The sequence below is a fragment of the Echiichthys vipera genome, assembly GCF_963691815.1.
Source record: "Echiichthys vipera genome assembly, chromosome: X".
In the NCBI taxonomy this organism is placed as follows: Eukaryota; Metazoa; Chordata; class Actinopteri; order Perciformes; family Trachinidae; genus Echiichthys; species Echiichthys vipera.
The window spans coordinates 30,234,494-30,255,917 of NC_139825.1; the positions used below are offsets into that span (position 1 = coordinate 30,234,494).

Sequence of the window (21,424 nt, forward strand, 5' to 3'; positions counted from 1 at the left end):
GACAGACAGGAACTTGTGAGAGAGAGAGAGGGGGAGACATGCAGCAAAGGGTCGCAGGTCGGACTCGAACCCTGAGGACCTTCAGCCTCTTTACATGGGGCGACAAGACTCAACCACCCCTCTTCTTTTTATCCATTTATTTTTTTATTTTAATTCGAAGAAACAGAAGACAGGCAAAACAAATGGGGGGATTAATTTACAAACAAAAGCATTCGTTTTTGTTTCACTTTTAAAAGGCTATGAAATATGTAGTTCCTGATTATGAAGCCCTGAAACTGACAAAAAGACAACTCACCGTTACAATTGTTTTTATTATTAGTTAGGTAATCAACCTTCAGTGTAAAAAGATATCCAGTTGGTTTGGAAGAAAAGTTTAAATATTAATTTTCTGTTATTTCTAAGTGAATGGTAAATGTGGTGAGTAAAATAGGACGTTTTAATAGTGAAATATTTGTGCCAGGGCAGAAAAAAATAAAAATGGTAAAATTAATTAAGTTTTAATTTATTTTATCAACAGATAAAAGGTGGATGACATGACAGATCAGCAGCTTAAACCACTACAAAGTGTATTTGTTTCTGATAAACAACTGAACAAAACTATTTTCAGGTAATGGACAGACCCCAGTAATTCTCTTTCACCATGAGTATCACTCTTGTAAAAGTGTCTTCTTTATTTTGGTAAAAAACATTTGTATTGGATTGCCATACTTGGTAAGTTCAAATAGCATTGAAATTTATGCCAGTTTTATAGTTTATATATCATAATATAGGTTGGGTATGCTAAGGTTATGTTTTTGGTTGCTATTTCTTTGTTACAGCGTTTAAGACCGGTGAAAGTATCATAAGGCAGGCTCTCTAAGTGCATGGCCATAATATGTTGGGGACAGGTGTGTTTGTGGTGATGCTTGCAAAGGTGTGGATCCTAGTAAGTTGTTGTCTAGTTATGAACGACGACGTGCGGCTGTAAAGTTGGTCATTAAGTCAGTAGTGGACAGGACGAGATAACTGATATATCACATGCTGTGGCGCTGTGCTTTATAAATAAACCTTTGTCAGGCATTCTGAGTGCACTGGGTTCTGCACAAAGAAGATTGAACTTTTGAAACACTGGTCAGAACAGATCCTGGCAATCTGTGTGTCAGTAGTTTGGTAAAACATCCACTACAACTCTGTAATGTGATATAGAATATACTTGTTTCGAGTATGATTTTTAAAAGCTTATACTAGACTAAGTATACAGGAAACGCAAAAAATGCAAAGAGTCAGACCACTTTGTGAATACAACAGTTTAATTGTAGTACTGATTCGTAACAAAAATTACCACCTACCCCCACATCTACTGTTCTTGCCACTCAGTTGTAAGTGCTGGTAAGACTGCTGTACAGAGTTGTACAGATACTGAGAGACAAGACGTAAATTAGCACATAACAAAAAGATTCCTCTGACATTGAGCCCAAGAAGTACTTCCATGTCCTCTCCCCTCCTGCCCAGAACTCAAACCAAGACTTTCAGGTCTTTTCTGCTCTAGATATCCTTGATTACATCCTCCAGCTCCTCTTTGGAATACATGTGGAAGGTCTTCCCAGGCTCTACCGTTGCCAGCTAAAAGAGAGAAAGAAAGAAAGAAAGCGTGAATGAAAAACCTGTGGATTTAAGTCTTGGAGTCAAGTGAAAACTTAACACTGCTAAGTGAGTTGGGTCTTTTTTTCCCCAAACAGAAGTAGAAATAATTGCACTGGGTATCTGTACTAGCCTAGGAACCAGACGAATCTGCTGAGCTCATGTTTCATTTGCACTGGCAAAAATGTCTGGCCACCCTCCTGTTAATACAGATTTACATCAACTTGGTATCTGACGTACCAATCACGACTGTTTCTCATGTGAGATGGGTTGAAGACGATGACTCACAGTAGTAACTACCAAATTTATATACTAAACTTAACTGGCATTCTCCTTCTAGCACAACTTACCAGGTTCATTAAACTCAGATAAAAACATCAGACCAGGAAGCCAGAATCTGTTGCCGTATTGCCTATTTCTTGCTTAAAATATCTTCAGAAACACAATTACTGTACTGTTTAGCTGTAATTTAAGAAGGTCTATCTACTTGTGCCATGAGGCATTTTGGGCTGCAGCTTTGATAACAGCCCTTTGAAATCGAAAATTAACTGAGAGGTTCCAAACTAATACGTGTTTGCAAACTAGTCTGTTGATGCCAGATGACATTTGTACTGATGTAGTTTCAATAACACATTAGAGTGGATAAATCCAGCCTTCAAGCACCTTACCGTACTAAAATCAAGTATTCAGAAGTTGTGTGAGAAATGAGGAACGAACCTCAATGTTGGTGGCGTTGAGCTTCTCCTCCATCACCTGCTTCAGAATGGTGAGAGACGACTTGATGGCGTCTTTTAATGTCATGGACTACAAGTTACAGAGGGAGAGGGGGGCAAATAGAAAAGATACAACTCTTCAATCCTGGTGATATGCATGTCTTTTGTTTACTTTAAACTTGTGCCTATATGAGTTTTAAAAATTCCACAAATTTTAATTTCATCAAATCTTTGAAAAACGAAAACTTTGAAAATCCCACACAAGATAGCAGCCTATAAACATTACAATGGGCCTCATTTATCAATCTTGCGTGAAAACGGGCGCAGATCTGGGCGTAGAATTGGTCGTACGACAGGACCCACGTGTGATTTATGAAACATTCATATCGGACCAATCTCAGCGTACGAATGAGCAGGCCTTGATAAATGCAGCGGCTGAATTCGATCGTCATTAACATGTTACGCCCTTAAATATTCCTGTTTCGGAGGCCTCGCCCACTGAGGTCAAACATGGAGAGGAAGAACGCTGGTACAAAAAGAAAATTTTCCAACGCACAGAGCGGCATCCTGACATCCGAGATGGAGCAAAATAAAGATGTGCTTTTTGTCTTAAGAGTGGAATAAAAGGGGCCCATAAAAACGCTGTATGGAAAAGAATAACAGAGGCAGTCAACCCGAAGCTGCGCTCCACTGTGACACGTGTGCGCGTGTGCGCACTGCTGAACCTGCGCTCCTGCTCTGTAGCGGGGTTATTAGGTATTCCGTTAGAGGATAACCTTTGTCACCATCTGATACCTTGTTTGATTTAATGCAATTCATCGAGGGTAGCCACTAAACGAGGAGATGACTTTGGCTCTGCAATGCGCTTTCCTGCAGCCGTGCACCAACACATTCATTCATTTATTCCTTTTCAACCGCTTGTCCCTGTCGGGGTCGCGGGGGGCTGGAGCCGAGCTGTTTTGAAATATAAATGAATAATGTGTCCCCCCCCTGGCCACCACGTTTAAAAACGATAGCTTGGCATCACACATCACCTGTACATTTATCGAGTGGTAGTTTTTGCAATTGATTAATGCGTAATCATTCATGGATGGCGCCTTCAGACGCACATGAGTACAATCAATTGCTCCAACCACAATTTTTATTGGTTTTAAGAATCCGTTTTGATCTGTTCTTAATATGTGACTGCTTATGCTTAATGACAGCTGAGGTTTGTTCATTATTTTCAGCCGGATTTTGCTGTGCTGCACCGCAAATACACAGGCTGAAATTTGCATACACGATCTCAGACCTGACGTGAGATTTGATCGTAGCTCCCGCTCACGTCCAAATTGATAAATGCCAAAGTTTGCCAGGAAATGGTCGTACGCACGTTTTTCTGCCGTACGTTCGTTTGATAAATGAGGGCCAATGTGCTTAGTTCCTGTTTAACAGATAAGTACCTTGTGGTAGACCTCCTGCAGAGAGCTCTGTGCTCCCTCAGATGCTGAGCCGATGGCCCGAGCATCACACTGCACAAAAGTTCCTGATGGGTCCATGTGGTACCTTCATTCATAAACAGATAACAGTCAAGTCTCTGTGTAGTCGGAATCAATGGTGAACATGTTTCAGTTTAAAATGCCAAGTATGTAAGGTGCACAAATGGTGATCTTTACGTACAGCTGGGGTCCTTTTTCATCTATTCCACCGAACAGAAGTGCTACACCGAATGGTCTGCTCTGTAGAGATGACAGCGCACAGGAACAGAGAAGAGAGAGAAGAACGCTTGAAAAGCATCATACACTTTTCCTTTGAAGAAAAAAAAAAAAAGGTTTGAACAGATGAGTATTTTAGCATGGAAATGAGTCAAGTGACTGACCATGGCACCGGGATCAGCGTCCTCTTCTCCAAACTGCAGCGCGAGGTTGGACACAGCCTGAGTTACACTCTCCACTGTCATTGTCTCATTGTAAGTGAACCAGTGGTTCTGAGGAGAAATATATACAGGTCAATCACAGGTAAAACAAAACATCAAGGGACTGCTTATACCGTGCTCAGCATTCATACCTGTGTTTCCACTCTGGCTTTGTCAATCAGAGTCTTGGCATCAGCTATCAAGCCACTCATGGCGCAACCTTTGAGGTAGAAAGAAAGTGAAAAAAACTGCAGGTCCTGTGCAGGCTATTGCCTAAAGTAACAATCAGCACAGTCAAACTGTGAGCAATGTAATTCCATCCCATGTCATCTGAGGGAACATTAATATTCAGGTTAAGGGTTTAATCACTGCCCCTGATCAAACATTGAGGTTACATGTAAGGGATATGACTGGAACAGCCTCTTATCGAGCATGACGAAGGGGGGTGTTTTACTGGGGAAAAATGCTTTCACTCTATTTTATTCCTACTTTTGAATCAAGTTTGAATTAGCATTTCGTTATCATATATCTTTTTAAATATCCCTGTGTTCCTTTATTTTTGTTCATTTCAATTTTACCCTACCCATTCACCCATTCTTTCAATAGGTATGACATGCATTGAATTTCTAATGTATGATACACGCAATACAAACAGTTTAATTTAACAACTGATTATCTGACTCGTTACCTACTTTCTTATTACAGAGGCAAGCATAATAAATGAAACTCACGCACTCATTTTTGATCAACATCTAAATTTGAAGTTCAGTGAGTCTGACAGCGGGGAATTCAGTTTGTGTTTCCACTTACCAATGTGACTGTCTATCTCCACAATCTTTTCAATGCTGTTGGGCTCCATCAGTGGAGAAGTGATCCTTTTCTCCACAGCCAGACACACCCCCTCTGATGTCTGGATACCAATGGCTGTGGAACCCAACTAGGAAAGCAAAGCCAGACAAAAAACAAACAAACGTGTGAGCTTTGAGGTGGGTTTTTTAAAATATTAAGTTTGGTATACAATATCGGACAGAAGAAGTATAGACCATTTTTTAGTAAATTACATCAACTAACAGGAAGTTAACAAGGACCCAGGCTGTTGTCTACCAATGTAATTCCATTGAAAAGGTCTATAATAGTCAGCTGAGGTGATTGCGCATATGATACTCACTTTTATGGCCTCGATGGCATATTCAACCTGGAACAATCTTCCTTCAGGAGAGAATGTGTTCACACCTCTGTGAGACAGATGTGGATAATGATCATTATAAACATTGGTTATCAGTTCAACACAAGTGGAAAATAATTTCTGCTGCCAACAAATAAATCGAAATAACTGTTCTACTATTAAATAAATGCAAATACAATTATATTATTTATCCTATGTATATATATACATATATATATGTATATATATATATATTTTTAAATCTTCACATTCCCTGTTGACGTTTTAGTCAATGTGTGTTCTTATGGATGTGTGTTTTTTTACGTCTGCACCATAGAGTAGCATTTTAAATGTTGTATCTTCTTAAAATGGCAATAAAGTAAATATTAATTCTGAAATATATTTAGCATTAGGTTGGGTTTGTAGTTTAGGGTCACTGCTTGAAAGAGTTTAAACGTTAGATGCCTATACAGAGTAGAGATGCACCGATCCAGTTTTTTCCCGATCTAATCCGATAACCGGGTTGAGCGTATCGGCCAATACCGATCCGATACTATTGTAAAATGAACCGTATACCTGTCCATGTAAGTGATTGCATCAGGCTTGACATAAACATTTAGCCTTGTTAAAAAAAGGTAACAGATTATGCCTGAGAATGTTCTCATTCGTCCAGGTCATCGTTTCCTCAAAGCAATTTCAGTCAAAAGCAACTGGACTTGGTTATTTGCCTAGGAAGACGTTTCACCTCTCATCCAAGAGGCTTCATCAGTTCATGTACGCATCTGACCAGGCATCTGACCAGGACCAGTCCCAGCCTGGTTAGATGCTACATGAACTGATGAAGCCTCTTGGATGAGAGGTGAAACGTCTTCCTAGACAAATAACCAAGTCCAGTTGCTTTTGATTGAAATTGCTTTGAGGGTAACACGTTATGGGATATAAATGCACTTAATATTATTTATTGACAAATAAAGTGTATATTAGCAGCAAAAATAAATAAATGACACTTCCATGTAAAGTGCACTGCAAACAGATATTTTAAAATGTGATCTAAAACCCTAACCAGTGCTGCAAACATAGAATTGAAGTGACTAGGTCGCAGTACCTGAAAAAAAAATATGACTGGCTCGGCCGCACTCATCCGATCCATCTCATTCGTCAATTTAAGAGCCGATATCCTCCCGGGTGCATCTCTAATACAGAGTGCAATACCCCAGAAGACACCAACATTTTACTTTCATAGTTAAAAGTTGTTTTTTTTATTAGCGATACCGAAAGTGAAAGCTAACTATCTTGTTGCAAAACGACTACTGTGGCTAGCTGCTAGCTAACCACCAGCTACAAAGACACTATAGGGTTGTAAATAAAGGTACTTCCAGATTTCATTACGCATTCAAAATCAAAAACTGCCTTTTCAAGCAACTTTTTAAAGATAACTGAGCTGTGTTAAGTGTATTATTAGTTCCCGCAGAGAAGAGCTGAATAAATGACAAAGCAGTTTGTGTTGCGCCAACCTGTCATACTCCGATCTGGTCAAAAACATCTTTTCGCGTTTGACACGGGACCTGTGGAAAGAGAACATTGGTTTAAGCAAGAATCGTGCACTATAAAAATGAGATAAGCAATTATTAAAAAAAGCCAGGACAATAATTTTCCGTGACACCGGGTGATTAGCTAGTTAGCTGTGACACCGAGCAGCGTGCTAACTGACGCAGATAATCACTGTAACTGCACTAAAACGCTTCACAGAAGTCCAACAACAACACCCCGACATTAGCATATGCATTTAAATAACACATACAAACAACTCGGCGACGTTCTTCTAAATAATTGCACTAGTAAGACTAGTTTACCTTCAGCCACTAACACTTGAATGAGTTCGCTTGTTTCAGGCGGTTTCAGGGGGAAGCTTCTGAAGTGTAACATCCAAATGCGCCCCGTTCATAACGAATCGGAAACAAAGGTTCCGCGTGTATTTCACGCCCCTGAGCATCCATGGTATCATCACAAAATGTAAAATAAAATAAAAAATGGTTCCCTAACAAGAGGAGAATCTATCTGCAATAAAATAACTTACTTGTACTGATACGAAATAAAGTCTACCATAAAATAACACAGATTAACAATCTGCATAGACCTTTTCAAAGATGTAAACAAAAACCAAAGAGGTTATAATACTACAATAATAATATTAATAATAAGAAGAATAATAATGATAATAATAGTATTATAAGCTCTTTGTATAAACATTCTAAATGTGCCCTAGTTTATTTCCTGTTGCAGTGAATGTGAATGGCATCAACTGAAAGGAAGTTAACAAGGACCAAGGCTGTTGCCTAGCAATGGAATTCCGTAGAAGCCCTTTCCGGAATAATAAGCTGGGAGTGACATAAATGATCCAGTTTTATATCTTTAACTACAAGCCTACTACCGTGTGAATTAGACTAGATCAATCAATATTATATATCCAAATCAAGTAAAGAAAATCAGAATAGGCTATTTCAATTGTTGTTGTGTTCAACTGTTCAATTGTAATCATGATGAGTGATTCTTGGACGCAGTCAAGCGCGGCAAGAGTCCCATATGGTCTAGCGGTTAGGATTCCTGGTTTTCACCCAGGCGGCCCGGGTTCGACTCCCGGTATGGGAACTATCTTTTAAGGTAAGAAAAATGTAGAGCTGAGGACAAATGTGTACATTGCTACCACCTGACTGACTACCTTATCAAATGAAGACATAAGACGTCAATGATCCAAGCTTCTTATCCAACTATAAGCCACTGAGGGGCATTTTTGAGCTAAATAAGAATAAATCTCAGCAGGAACAGCGAATGCTGAGAAGCTTTCCTAAATAGCAAGCACCTGAGAGGTGCCCTCACAACTTGTGGTTACCCTAGGTGGACCTTTGTGAAAATGGCAGCTGCTTCCAGAAAGAAAACCAAAGTGGTTGAGAAAGAAAAAGAAAACAAGAGAAACAACATAGTAATTCGGTGTGTGGCTAGGGTATCAGAGAAACTCAGGAGGATCTTCAACAAACACTGCATCCCTGTGTATTTCAAACCCAGTAACACACTCAGACAGAGACTTGTACATCCCAAGGACTGAACACCACACACCCAAAAAAGCAATCTGGTTTATGCTGTTAAATGCAACGAGGAATGCAAATATCTCTACATTGAAAAAACAAAACAACCACTGCATAAACGCATGGCCCAACACAGGAGAGCTCACTCCTCAGGCCTGGACTCTGCTGTCCACTTACATCTCAAGGAGAAATTGCACTCCTTTGATGACAACAATGTCCACATCCTGGACAGAGAGGACAGATGGTTTGAAAAAGGAGTAAAAGAAGCATCTATGTAAAAGTGGAGAAACCATCGCTAAACAGAGGAGGAGGTCTGAGACACCACTTATCTCCAATTCACAATGCTGCCCTTTCATCCCTTCCCAGGAGATTCAACAATCTAACCTCAAAGAACAACTATTCACAAATGGCCTCCTGTGACACCAACGACTGTCGCTAAGACCCAATAGAGCACTAACAAAGTCGAAACCAACGACTGCCACTCTAACGACGGTCGTTGGCACTTGGAGCACAAAGGGTTCCAGTGACATCATCTGCCTTGTGAGAGGTTAAATACCTGGATCTCCACACCAGATAGTTGGACCAGTCCCAGCCTGGTCAGATGCGTACATGAACTGATGAAGCCTCTTGGATGAGAGGTGAAACGTCTTCCTAGACAAATAACCAAGTCCAGTTGCTTTTGACTGAAATTGCTTTGGGGATAACGATGAGCTGGACAAATGAGAATATTCACAGGCTTTGCTGAATAGCATATTGTATTGTAATATACAGTATCCCTGGTAAATGTGATATGGTGCACATTTACTTGTATTGCTTTTATGTGTTTAAACGTTTAGAGGATTCAATTAATGAAAAATTATAGTCTTGTGTAGCTATAGCCTTGTTTTCACCTCTATTGTTTGTTTCCTTTGTTTGTTTGTTTGCTACCAAGAGGTCCATGGTGACCTCAAAGGAGTTACAAGTCTTAATGGCAGAGATTGGTCCATCTGTGCATGTGACAACAATTTCACGAGTTCTACATTGCAGGATGGCCAGAAAGAAGCCTTTTCTGAAAAAAATGTCACAGTGATGGCCCGTCCGCACGAAGACGTGTTTTCCTGTAACCGCACAACTTCAGTATCATTTTGGCTGACCATCCACATGCAGGTGGCGTTATCAGAGCCTGAAAACGGTATCTTTTGTAACCGGGTCCCAGAGTGGGAAGATTTGAAAACACCCCCTGTGGTGTTGTCGTCTAGACAGTGAAACTGCATACATTGTTAACAATGCAGTCATCGCCCCACCTCTGGCCTTTAACCCCGCGGTGTCACATAACAACAACATTGCTGCTGCGTGGAGAGAGACACGGATCCACAGACTGAACTGTACTCTGAGAGGCTGCATGGGAATGAATTAGGCCGACCATATATTTTTATTTTCCCTGATGATCTGAATAAGTCGCTAAATCGGTCCCTAGTAGCTTTTTATTAATAAAGTTGCCAAGGCCGTCTGAAAAGTCGCGAGACAGCACCCACTTGTGAGTGCTTTTGGACGGGGAAGAGGCTCACAGCAGCACCCGTTGCTTGTTAAGGACACTAACTACAGAGTGATTCCTGCATCAGAGTCCAAAACACCACAAAAGTCTCCACAAACACCAGAAACAGTCGACAGATTTCTCTCTAGGATGGATGAGGATTGGGGAAGTTGACTCCCCGTCTCTTCTTCTCCGTTGGTGTATTTCTGTGGCAGTTACAGTGCCACATCCAGACCACCTCATATTCCCCAGTCTAGGTTCCCAAAGCTGGTGGAGACAAATCCAAACAGACTGATGACTGTAATTAAAGCAAAAAGTGCCTCCACAAAGTATTACATCTGGGGACTCATCACTTTTCCAACCCTGATATTCTAGTTTTTCATTTTTTATTAATTTTTAGAAATGTTGAAAGGCAAAATGTGTAAATCACGCCGGAAAAATCATTTCAGGCTGAAACAACAAAAAAGTGACTATTTCAAAAGGGTATCAGAACTTTCCATAGGCACTATGCATAACATTGACCCGACTAGTCCTCTGGCTGCTTCATTAGAATAAAATATAATTTTATTTTAATCGGGATGATACAGTTTAACATACTTCCAATAAAAGAATGCAACTGATGTGCTGTACAGAGTTTATAGCTATTGCTAATTTTCAACTCGTGTTCCTAGTTGGGTTTGTACATAAACAGCTCAAATATAAATGGTCAACATGCAACGTAAAAACCACATTACACAGTGATAAAATACATATAAGCAGCGTAATAGGATATAAAAACTACATTACACTGTACACTTATAAACATCCCACAAAATCAGTACTGTATACGAATAACACTTTACAAGTGAAGTATCGGGGCACGAGGAGTTAATGGGTACGGCTTTGTTTTTCTTTTAGCCAGCTTGTTGTAAACAGTTTTATATCTGAAATTAATTTGAATTTCATATTTTCAGCTCCTGGTACTTTACTTTATATACTTACCTATTGTGTGGACGAATCTATAAGAATGGCTCCTGTTAAATTGCTTTAGTTAAGTTCTGTTAGGGGGTGTAGGATACATGCAGGTGTCAGGTTTCATTTCCCGGGTGGGATCAGTTCAGTTCGGTCCTGTTTTGGTTCGGTGTTGAAGCACTAACGTGGCGGTGAATGTTACTTCCTTAAACCCTGAGATCAAATGAAACCCTTCTGCGGATGGATACACAACACATGTTTTTACCCTCAGGTGCGCAGCCTTGAAAAGTCTCCGTACCATTACAGTTTCAACATGAAGTCCGTGAGGGACGACATCGTTCTTCAGGCTCTCCTCTTCATCCACAGTAAGTAGGCTGAAATTTGGTCTGTTGTGCATTGTTTATACCTCAGGTGCGTGCAGAGTATGCATACCCCTATAACTTTTCACTATTGTTTTAAAACAGTAGCCTATAAGGGAAACATCTGTATCAGTACCGGGATATATTAGTTTAAAATATAGTTGTTGTTTTTATTGTGATTTGTTTTTATTCCCGTTTGAGTTTCTTTGAATAGATTAAGCTTTATATTATAAGACATTAAAGTTCATCTGCTGACATTTAGAGAGTAGTTAATTATCTGAATATGTTCAGATTAATATTAAAGTCATACCTGATGCTTTCCTCTTGTTCACCTCATGATTCACACACAAACACACACGTTCCTGTCAGATGAGTTTTACTGACTCAGTGTCCAAAGCATCAAGGGTGTAAGACAGTCTTCTGCTTAACTACACATTATGAATATAAGCATCGAGACTATTGTTTTCAATTTGGCATGTTTAGTTAGTTATTGTTTGATGTTGTTGATTTCATTTGTTTCCCTTGAATCATTGTATCAACTGAACCGACTTCAGCTGAAGTTTAATCTGATTTCAGAGAGCCTTCCAACATGCAGGAGTCATACCTTTATAAGACAGCATGCAGTGGCAGTCTGCAGGGTCTGTTTAAGTGATTATTCTTTTCACTTTCCTTACTGTTTCTATTTCAGTCCCCCTGACCTGCCTCTTCACTGCAGGTATGTTTAGCTGTGTGTGCGTGTGTGTGTGTGTGTGTGTGTGTGTGTGTGTGTGTGTGTGTGTGTACACGTGCTGATCACATCTATTCATTTCTATCCATGGATTTACTAAAATGCTGAATGTCTCAAGTGACAAGTGAAATCTCTGCACACTCCCTGTGATTCAAGTGTCAGGTCAGTCTGACAGCAGCAGCAGTGTGGTGGTGGCGGGGTATAACGTGAGCTCCCCTGCCGGCTCGAGGGTGGTGCTGCAGTGTGTGAGCGGACGCATGGTGTGGACCAGGGACAGAGTGAGGGACAGGCAGAGGGTGGTCCACTGGGACATGTACCGTGCCCGTCCAGACTACGCCATGGAGAGAGTGCTGGACATGTACTCGGCAGGGGACCAGAGGATCTATAACTCCTACAACACGGGCAGGGTCGGCCTCAGCTCGAGAGCCTTCAGGGATGGAAACTTCTCCTTGGTCATCAAAGGTCACACTCACTGTCTTTGACTCCTTTGGTCTGGTCCCGTTACCACTGAAATTACTTTATTGGTCTGATTCATTACATCTCTGCTTGAATGTCATTTTCATCTTACAGCTCTCTTTAACAGGACCAAATTGTTTATACTTGTACTTAAGCTAAACTAGGATCCCTATTTAACCCTCCAGCCAGCCATCAGTTTCAATTCATACGGATACAAAATCAAAAGTCAAAATGTAGAAGAATCTTTCTTGAGATTGGTTATCTATTAGTGACCCTGAAATTGCCTTGATTTATTTATTTTGGTTTGCTGAAGTTACATTTCTGACACAGTCTGTTAAGGGCTCCCTCCACCAGATCTCAGTGCATCCCATCTAAGGAGGAGGATTTTAGTAAGGATACACAATAGTCATCTTCTTATCTTTTATTATTATTATTTTTAAGTGTTCATGTTTATGAGGTTAGTATATTCAAGTGGTTGTTGGGAAACTTCATACATCCACACAATAGCACAATTGAGTTGACTCCACAGCAGTAACTGTCTTGATTCAAGAGTTTTAGATGATTATTTTCTTAACATCCGTACATGCTTATTCCACATCTGCCATGATTTATTTTCCAACGGCTGAATGAAAAAAAAAAGAGTGTGATGTGTAGTATGGATGATTTATAACTCATAAAATATAAAGCCTTGTATTTTTTTTCGTAGTAAGCATGTTTGCATATTCTGTTTCTGCATGTGATCACAGACGTGACGATGAACGACAGAGGCCTGTACTCTTGTAACCTCCACCATCTCTACTGCCACCTGTATGAGACAGTCCGAGTACAGCTCAACGTCACCAAATCCCGTACGTATCGCCACCTATCAGCTTCGGTCTTCAAGGTGTACCAACTTTGAAGCTGACCTGGTTTGTCTTCCTCCACACATTAAGGTCGTAAAGAACAGCGCTTCTGGGACGGACAAAAGGCGGTGTACGTGGTGCTGCTTGGGAGCACTGTGGTGCTGCCGTGCATCAACCGGCGGAACGTGTGGACAGACTGGAGCAACGAGGAGGAGGACCAGCAGGTGTGTGGAATGCACGAGATTGTTTGTAAGGTTTCTTTCTGACAAACAATCTCAGTCTAGATTTACTTTTAATTTAGAGGGATTATGTGGTATTTATTGAAAAATCTAACTCCTTCCCCTACCTTGGTGGCGTCTAGGTGGTTCATTGGGACCGCCAGTCCCAAGGGGTCCGCCACGACCGCGCTGACCGGCTGGTGGACCTCTACGCCTCTGGGGAGCAGCGTAGCTATGGACCGCTGTTCCTTCAGAGGAAGATGAACATCAGCAGTCAAGCCTTCTCAGAGGGAGACTTTTCACTTTCCATAAATGATCTGCAGGTGTGTGTGTGTGTGTGTGTGTGTGTTTGTGGGGGGGGGGGGGGGGGGTACGTATATGGAGAGTAACTTAACAGAAAACACCACAGGAGCCTGATCGTTTAGGTACACATAGTAAAAAAATACTGCTATGGTAAGAGGTACACTTCCCACTGGAGTCTCCCTTACTGTGTGTATACATGTAGGCTAAACAGTGTTTCAACAACACATGGAACTTTCATTACTAATGCAGCTCTTGTCAAGTCAAACTTGATCTCTCTGTTGGGAAAATGAGGTTGGCAATCCCAATAAGTTGAGCAACTAGATCATCTTTTTAAAACAATAACAACTGTAACATAACAAACAATACAATATATGTCAAAAAGGACTCCCTACCAGTCCCCTCTGTGCCATTTATAGTGGTGGCAAGCAGAGAAAAGAAGTTTACCATCACATTCTAGGAATCTCAAGGGTACCGGGTTTTTATTCTTTGTTATTTTTATGATAGAGCTCATAAATCAGAATATTTATGTTAAATACAGGCTGCAACCGCACTGTGGAACGGGGCCAGTTTTCCAGTCCAGACTTTCAATCCGAATTCTGTTCTCGTTTAATGTTGGAAAATATAAAAGTACAGTGTTAGTGACCTCCTGTCTGTCTGTCTACATTCAACGCACAGCTCACAGACCAGGGGATGTATTCCTGCCACCTCCACCACCATTACTGTGGTCTGCATGAGAGAAGACAGTTTCAGGTCACAGTGGAAGCACCAGTGATTCAGACCACCCTGCCAGCCAAAGCACTGCCCAGTGAAGACAAAGGTAAACACACACACACACACACACACACACACACACACACACACACACACACACACACACACACACACACACACAAGCAGAGTCAGTCAGTGTGAGTGCCTCAGCGGATAGGCTGTTTTATGACTTAGTGGATTTGAGCTATCATGTGTACAATTAGGATAAAAAAACACCCACAAACATCTGTTCTTTCCCTCACCCTTCCCTTCTGTGCCTTCTCGTTAGGTTTCGTTGTTTCTGCCTCAGAAAAGCTCTTATTTCTGAACATTTCTGTTTGTTTCACGAGAGATTTCTTTCTTGCACTGTCAGCATGTCTGACGCCAGACCCCTAAAACCACATGCTCATCACACCTTCTCTTCTCACCCCCCGCTCTTCACTATTTCATCATTATGACACTGTTCAACAGACTTTTGCTTTATTGCTTTTAATCTTGAAATGGTATGCGATTGGGTGGTTTGTTTTGTTTTGGTCTTTAGTGCATCATCCACTTTCTTTTCTTCTTGTTCCTCTCCATTCCTCCTCTCTCAGTTGTTTAGTTCACATTTCTCAGTGCTTTGACCTGCCTAAGGAAATTCTTTCTCTGAGTGCACATTAGAAAGTGGAAGAGAAAAGAGAAGAAGAGGGAATTGGCACATTGGCATGCCAGCTGCCTACCTCAAATTCTTGTAGAATGAGAGAGTTTTTTTTCACGCATGTGTCTGTGTTTCCAGTATGGTAACTAAAGCAAAGCCGATAATGGCAGATGTATCAATGTGGGAAAATCATTGAGAGAAATGAGAAATGCCTGTGGTCAAGTCCCATCTGCTTGTGTGTGTGTGTGTGTGTGTGTGTGTGTGTGTGTGTGTTTGCGTGTGTGTGTGTGTGTGTGTGTCTGTGTGTGTGTGTGTGTGTGTGTGGGAAAGATGGTGCCAAAGCCGATGTAATTTCAGTGGAATCTGTCGGAGACCGTCTTTGTAATCAAGTCTAGCTCTGCCTGCACAATTTATCATTTACTCCCCGAGCTGTAATAAATACAGTAGGATGGCACTATGGGAAAATTACTGGTTAGAAACAAAACGCGTAAATCATTTGTCTCAGGAGTGAGTTTGTACAGTTTCTTCCTCTGTGACATTAGAAACCCACTGTAGCGTTTAATCTCCTTATCTGCTCCTGTGTTGCCCTGTCTGACTGTCTGCTGCTCTGTTGACTTTGGCTCTCTCCTTGACATACTGCAGAAGTTTCACTTTTCCCTCTGACCAACCTGCAATCTGTTTTTTTTTCCTCCTATTTGAAGATCCCACATGCTCAGGTTTGTTTATATTCACCCCCCTCCTTTCACTTGCTCTTTTACCATGACTTTTCTAACTTTCTTTTTGCCTTCCCGTATAATAAAGAAAGAGAACTGTTTTCAGTTGTTTATGGGCAAAAAACAGGAAGTCTGCTGCATCTGCGTGGGAGCTGGCAACACAGAGGATAAAACAGAGGGGCTGAGGTTGTTTGAGATAGAGGGAGATAGACAAAGAAGAGACAGAGGGACAGGGGTGAGGAGTTGAAATAGTAGAGAAGAGATGTAGGTCACCCCTCCCTCCCTCCGCTCCCATCAGAGTTATTTCTCAGTGCAGTTTGAGCAGGAAGAGGACGGGGGCAACCACTCTAAACACAAACACATATGTTCCTAACTGGGTACAAGTCAGCAGAAAATGTCTTTAAAGTAAATGAAAGGATCAGAGGATTTGAAATGTTAATGAAAATGTTGTTTTCATGTACTTGGCAGATGAGCACATGCATGTTAAGTTTGTGTTTGGGATCAAGGTCTTTTCTGTCTTAATTTTGAGGAGGCAAACCTCTGGAGAAACATCTCAACGCCCCTTCCTCTCCCTTGGCTCCCGTCCTCTGTTACACCCCACTCTGTCCTTCCTTCTCTCCTCTTCCTCTCTTCACTTTTCTGTGTTTTACTGCCAGGAAAAGTAAATCACTGCATGACTTTTTTGTCTGGATCTCATTTTGGCTCAAATATGTTTGAGTCTGAGGTCGACAGCTGCTTCTTGCCTTGCACTTTTTTTTAACAAGGCAAAATGAAAGCAGGCCTTCCCTCTCCCTTAGCTTCTCAACACTCAGCAGAATCACCTAATGCTTAAATATTCCCCACTGCCCTTGAAATGTGTTCAGCATTTATTTTACAGCCAGGAAATATCATTGCACGTTTAAAAAAACCATAAAACAATTAGCAAGGTGTTAAAGCTTACGTGGCATCACACACATGCAAGATAAGGGTACTCACATGCAGCCACATGCACAGGCTGAAGATGATTTTCATTGGGCTTGGAGGCCCCTATGATGAAGTTTGCTAATGCAAACTCTTATTAAACACCAACTCGGAACAAAGGCAGGTTTAATTTAAGTATATATTTAGTCTAAAAAGTTCCTTAGTGTGTTCAGTGTCCAAAACAAATTGGTGACAAAAATGAGATTATGAAAGACAAAGTGACAGTGGGCCTTTAATAATTAGCCTAGATTATTGAAAAGAGAATATGTTCCATCTTTAAATTATTTCCTTGTTTACTAAAGAAATAATGATTTAGTACAGAAGTAAGTTGTAACCTGGTCACTATCACAGAAGCGTAGCTGCATGTTTTGCTAGCTTCTTTTTGTGCTGCTGTATTAAGCAGCAAGCTAAACATGAGTATGCTAACATGCTCACAATGACTACTGTACCATGCTGATGGTTAGACGCTAATGTTTAATATCTTAGTTCAGTGTGTTAGCATGCTAACAGTTGCTACTTAACAGTAAATACAAAGTTCAGATGAGGTTGACGGAAATATTGATGGTAATATATTTAAATATTTGACCTAATGAGGGCGCTAGATGAAGGGATGGCCAAAGTTATTACGATTCATTCGAAGGGGGATATGGCTAGTTCTTTTTTTAGTTATTTAACTCAAACCTACAAATTTCAAACTCCTGGTGGCACCGCAGAAAAAGTCAGGAGATAGTACATTAATTAGCAATTATGTCATCAGGTAACCATGGATGTATGAGCCAAAGTTTGTGCATGTCACTACCCAATCCATTTTTAAGCTATCCCCTGACCAATGGGCTAATTCTGACCTTAACCATTCAAGGTCAATGCCTCACCTCAACCAGCGCCATGAACTCAACCATCTACGCACATGTGTAAAACATAACATGTTTCCATTACAGAGTGGGCAGTTGCAGTGCCAACCCAATAAGGAGATGTCATATTTAGGATTATTGAAAACATTAACCTGTCGGTGGCTGGAGGGAAGTCAGAGTTTAAACAAAGTAAGATGAAGAACAGAGGAACATTAAATGCTGACTGTTGTGATTTCTTTTTTACTCAGACACCACTAAGGCTGAACCACCGCGAGTCATCAATGTTATTCTGCCCGATCAAAGACACCACTTTCTCATGCCGCTGGGCTACGTCCTAACCTCCTTCCTGCTCCTGGCATTCATTATCCTCATCATCATCCTCATCACACGCAGACGTAGAACCAAAGGTCTGATCTGCAGTACCTCAGTCTGATTTACACTAGATTTACATTACTGAATCTCATCTAATTTTCTTGTACTTTCAGAGTTTTATCCGCAGTTATCTGTGAGGTGAGAACACACACTCACACATACACACGGTTCACGTAGGACACTTTTGTGGACATAGAGTTACGTTAAATTCCCAGAGACTTGCCTAACCCTAACCACTGATCTAAAAGTCATCTTTTTCCCAACTGGGGACACAACTTTTATCAGTTGGACAAACCATCCCCAATTAACTGGGCTTTAGTCCCCTAAGGTATCTTAAGTCAGAAACACACACACCTGACCCTTAAACACACACTGAGACGTCTCTATCTTACCGTGATAGGTCCAGCAGAAGTCCAAGCAGCTCGGAAGAGTTTGAGATGGACGTTACTGAAGTGCATGTGTGCAGTCGGGAAGAGAGAAGTTTTGGTGAGTCAGGAAAGAAAGAAAATGGACTTTGTTTCGACTTTGTGTGTGTGTGTGTGTGTGTGTGTGTGTGTGTGTGTGTGTGTGTGTGTGTGTGTGTGTGTGTGTTTTGACTTTCTCCTCCTGTATGATTTTAGACTACAAGAACAACCTGCTGAAAGAGAAGGTCCGCATGAACACTCAGCCTAAAGTTATCGATCTTGACGAAGGTAACACACACACGCAAAATCAGCTCATGAATTGTCTCATTCTCATCCCCCAGGGGAACACCACCTAAATTAAGAATTACAGTATGTTAATTCCATGGCCTAGGAAAGTTCAATCAATATGTGTGAACACAAGCTACTCTCTCAAAGCCATATACCAGAGAAGTACACTGGTCTATAATCCATGAATGAGATTTTGTTTGCTTTCTTTTTATACCCAAATTAACTTTATCCTACTGTAACGTTGTTTGATGTGAAACAGAAAATTGACCCATTTACTCAGAACATCCCCCCGGGTGCTCTCAGTGTCATCTATTACTATATATTTCCCAATTAATTATATATGGAGCAGTTTCACACTTTATATTTAATGACATCATAGTTTTTAGATTTGGGAGAGAGTTGTTCATGTCCAATAACATTTTTGGACTGTCGTAGACCAGACCAGGATTAACATGTAAAAGAAAAAAAATATTCCAATTGGTGAAAACACAGCAATTACAGCCAAACAAGATTAAACTGTAAAAGGAAGAAACTCAAAGCTAATTATAATAATAATCTATTACGGCATAATGAATATGTGTGTACATGAATATTTTACAATGCACACTTTAATCTTTAGCTAAATAGGAATAACATGTATGAATTTTGAAAAAAGGGCATAGGTCCCCTTTAACCTGATGTTTTTTTTTCGCTACTTTGCAGAGATGGAGAAATTTTCTAAGTGAGGAAAAGACACATAAGGAGTGAAACTGGAGTCACTGGCTGGTCCAGAGGCAGCACTCCAAACCAAACACCAACACACCGACACTTCTGTCCAGGCAGGAGATTGAGAAAGAGACAAAATGTTTGGAAATGCAAAAAAACAGTAGAAACAGCTCACATCAAGGTCTTGTGGTTTTTAAATTAGAGGCAAAGATAGGCTGCTTTTGTTTTCTTTAATTGTACTTGATCAAACTAAAATGACTGAACTTGGTCTATTGTGCACGGCCAAATAGCGCCACCCAGAGGGGAGTCTAAACCAAGCCTTGACTGTTAAATGAAGGAGCAATGTGTGCATCAGTTGAATAAAGGTGTGATTGAGTGGGTTTCAATTATCAGTTATTGCAGCTTTGATTAGCTTTATTTCTCAAGTTTAAAAGTACATTTTCACTTTTCTTCTGTTTTACTCATATCCATCTTGGCTTAACTGACTGGACTGAAGCACCACTGAAGCGCTACTATCAGTGTGTACTGCTGCCTGTAGGCTATGATTAACTGTATGCTAACTGACCAATGAAGCAGTGTATGTAAAAATGTTTTATTTTGACGCTCAGGCTGTATTTTATGTGGAATGTTCACTTTTTACATGTATTAAAATACACTTGTTTGACGCTGATTTTAAACTGAAGTTGGTTATTCATGATTGGTTTGAGAAGAGGTTGTCTCTTTGTTTGAATGTGGTGAAAAAATAATTTGGTAATAGGCTCTTAAAAGCACAGGTTCTTAATAAGTAAGTTATGACAGTGTGACACTGAGTCAGCATGCACAATTAGTTTACTCTGAGACTGAAGCCGCTGAATGGAAGTCAGCCATCATTATTTACACTTGTGCTTTTCCTACTGTGACATGTCAAATGTTTGCCTTAAATGACCTCAGTGGTTCCCAAGCTATTGTTCATTGCCTCATTTGGAAATTGAGGGCAAGATGAGCTTATTCATGTTTTGGATTTGAATAACGTGTCCCATGTTAGGGTTAGTCCATCAAGTGAGTGCTTGGCCTTGACTCTGGTTTTTGCCCGTCTCCGGTCACTCAGCAGCTGGGACAAAAAAGCAGCTGCAGGATTGGCAAACTCCCTTTCAACAGTGCCAGCCTACAGTAGCTACGCCCCGAACAGACAACCTGGCAACCTGCAATGGTACCATATAAACAGAACGTTACAGAAAAACATTGTCAAACCCGTAAGAAAAAGTTTAAATAATAATTCATTCAAATATATTTTTTTATGGAAAAGCAATACTTTCATTCTGTACCCTTCAAAACACCCCGTGTTTTTTAAAATATAGCTTTTAATGAAGATTCTACAAATTCAACCTTTAATCATTCTCATATGAGCCAGATTCATATCCACAACAGATATTTTCACTGCACAGTAAAAGCATCGGTGGAACAAAGATGATTAACGACAGTTCTGTTCCAGCAATTAAACCAGTCTATAATGTTATTACCTGCTTGTGTGTTCAGACTGTACTTTTTCAACTGATGCAATGCATTTCTGATTTTCTATGATTTAAAAGCTTGGAAATGATTCTGGTAGAAAATACAAAATCCTTTTAAATTGTATCTTCATGTTTTGACCACCCAAATTTACATGACATGTGAGAATTAGCTTTAAAAAGACATTTGATTTTGTGGCAAGTAAAATCCTCCAGGCCCCAAACATTAAAAAATACCAAGGGCATGACTTCTGTCTTCATTGGTAGTTATGGCCCCGATTGTGGTGTAAAGTGCACACTTGTACAGTATGTACACGCTTTGCCCCTGATGTCTGCCATCTACTGGTAGCACTGATGAGTGTATAAGCTGTACAACTTTATCCATGATAGTAGGTATACTTATTTTTGTGCTT

At 40.5% G+C, this 21,424-nt stretch overlaps 2 protein-coding genes across 3 annotated transcripts; one reads left to right on the forward strand and one right to left on the reverse strand.

The window, feature by feature from the left end:
- Window positions 1–1,277: 1,277 nt before the first annotated feature.
- psma5 (proteasome 20S subunit alpha 5) lies at window positions 1,278–11,109 on the reverse strand. Of its 2 annotated transcripts, none has more exons than XM_083938857.1 (10): window positions 10,970–11,109; window positions 6,907–6,957; window positions 5,396–5,462; window positions 5,038–5,164; window positions 4,380–4,447; window positions 4,192–4,299; window positions 3,993–4,051; window positions 3,776–3,878; window positions 2,338–2,424; window positions 1,278–1,602 (listed from the first exon to the last, which is right to left on the reverse strand). In XM_083938857.1, the coding sequence occupies exons 2-10, from the start codon at window positions 6,933–6,935 to the stop codon at window positions 1,525–1,527; spliced, it is 726 nt and encodes a 241-aa protein (XP_083794983.1). In that variant the 5' UTR covers window positions 6,936–6,957; window positions 10,970–11,109; the 3' UTR covers window positions 1,278–1,524. The 2 variants fall into 2 exon arrangements, with proteins under 2 accessions (XP_083794983.1, XP_083794982.1); XM_083938856.1 differs by lacking the exon at window positions 10,970–11,109 and adding an exon at window positions 7,246–7,313.
- Window positions 11,110–11,162: 53 nt separating this feature from the next.
- Window positions 11,163–20,194, forward strand: LOC310965330 (matrix remodeling-associated protein 8-like; the record flags this gene model as incomplete). The annotated part of the gene is made up of 12 exons (XM_083938855.1): window positions 11,163–11,304; window positions 11,987–12,013; window positions 12,182–12,487; window positions 13,228–13,329; window positions 13,414–13,547; window positions 13,685–13,864; window positions 14,520–14,661; window positions 18,004–18,162; window positions 18,241–18,265; window positions 18,528–18,613; window positions 18,748–18,819; window positions 19,522–20,194. The coding sequence occupies 12 exons, from the start codon at window positions 11,163–11,165 to the stop codon at window positions 19,542–19,544; spliced, it is 1,398 nt and encodes a 465-aa protein (XP_083794981.1). The 3' UTR covers window positions 19,545–20,194.
- Between the last annotated feature and the right edge of the window lie 1,230 nt (window positions 20,195–21,424).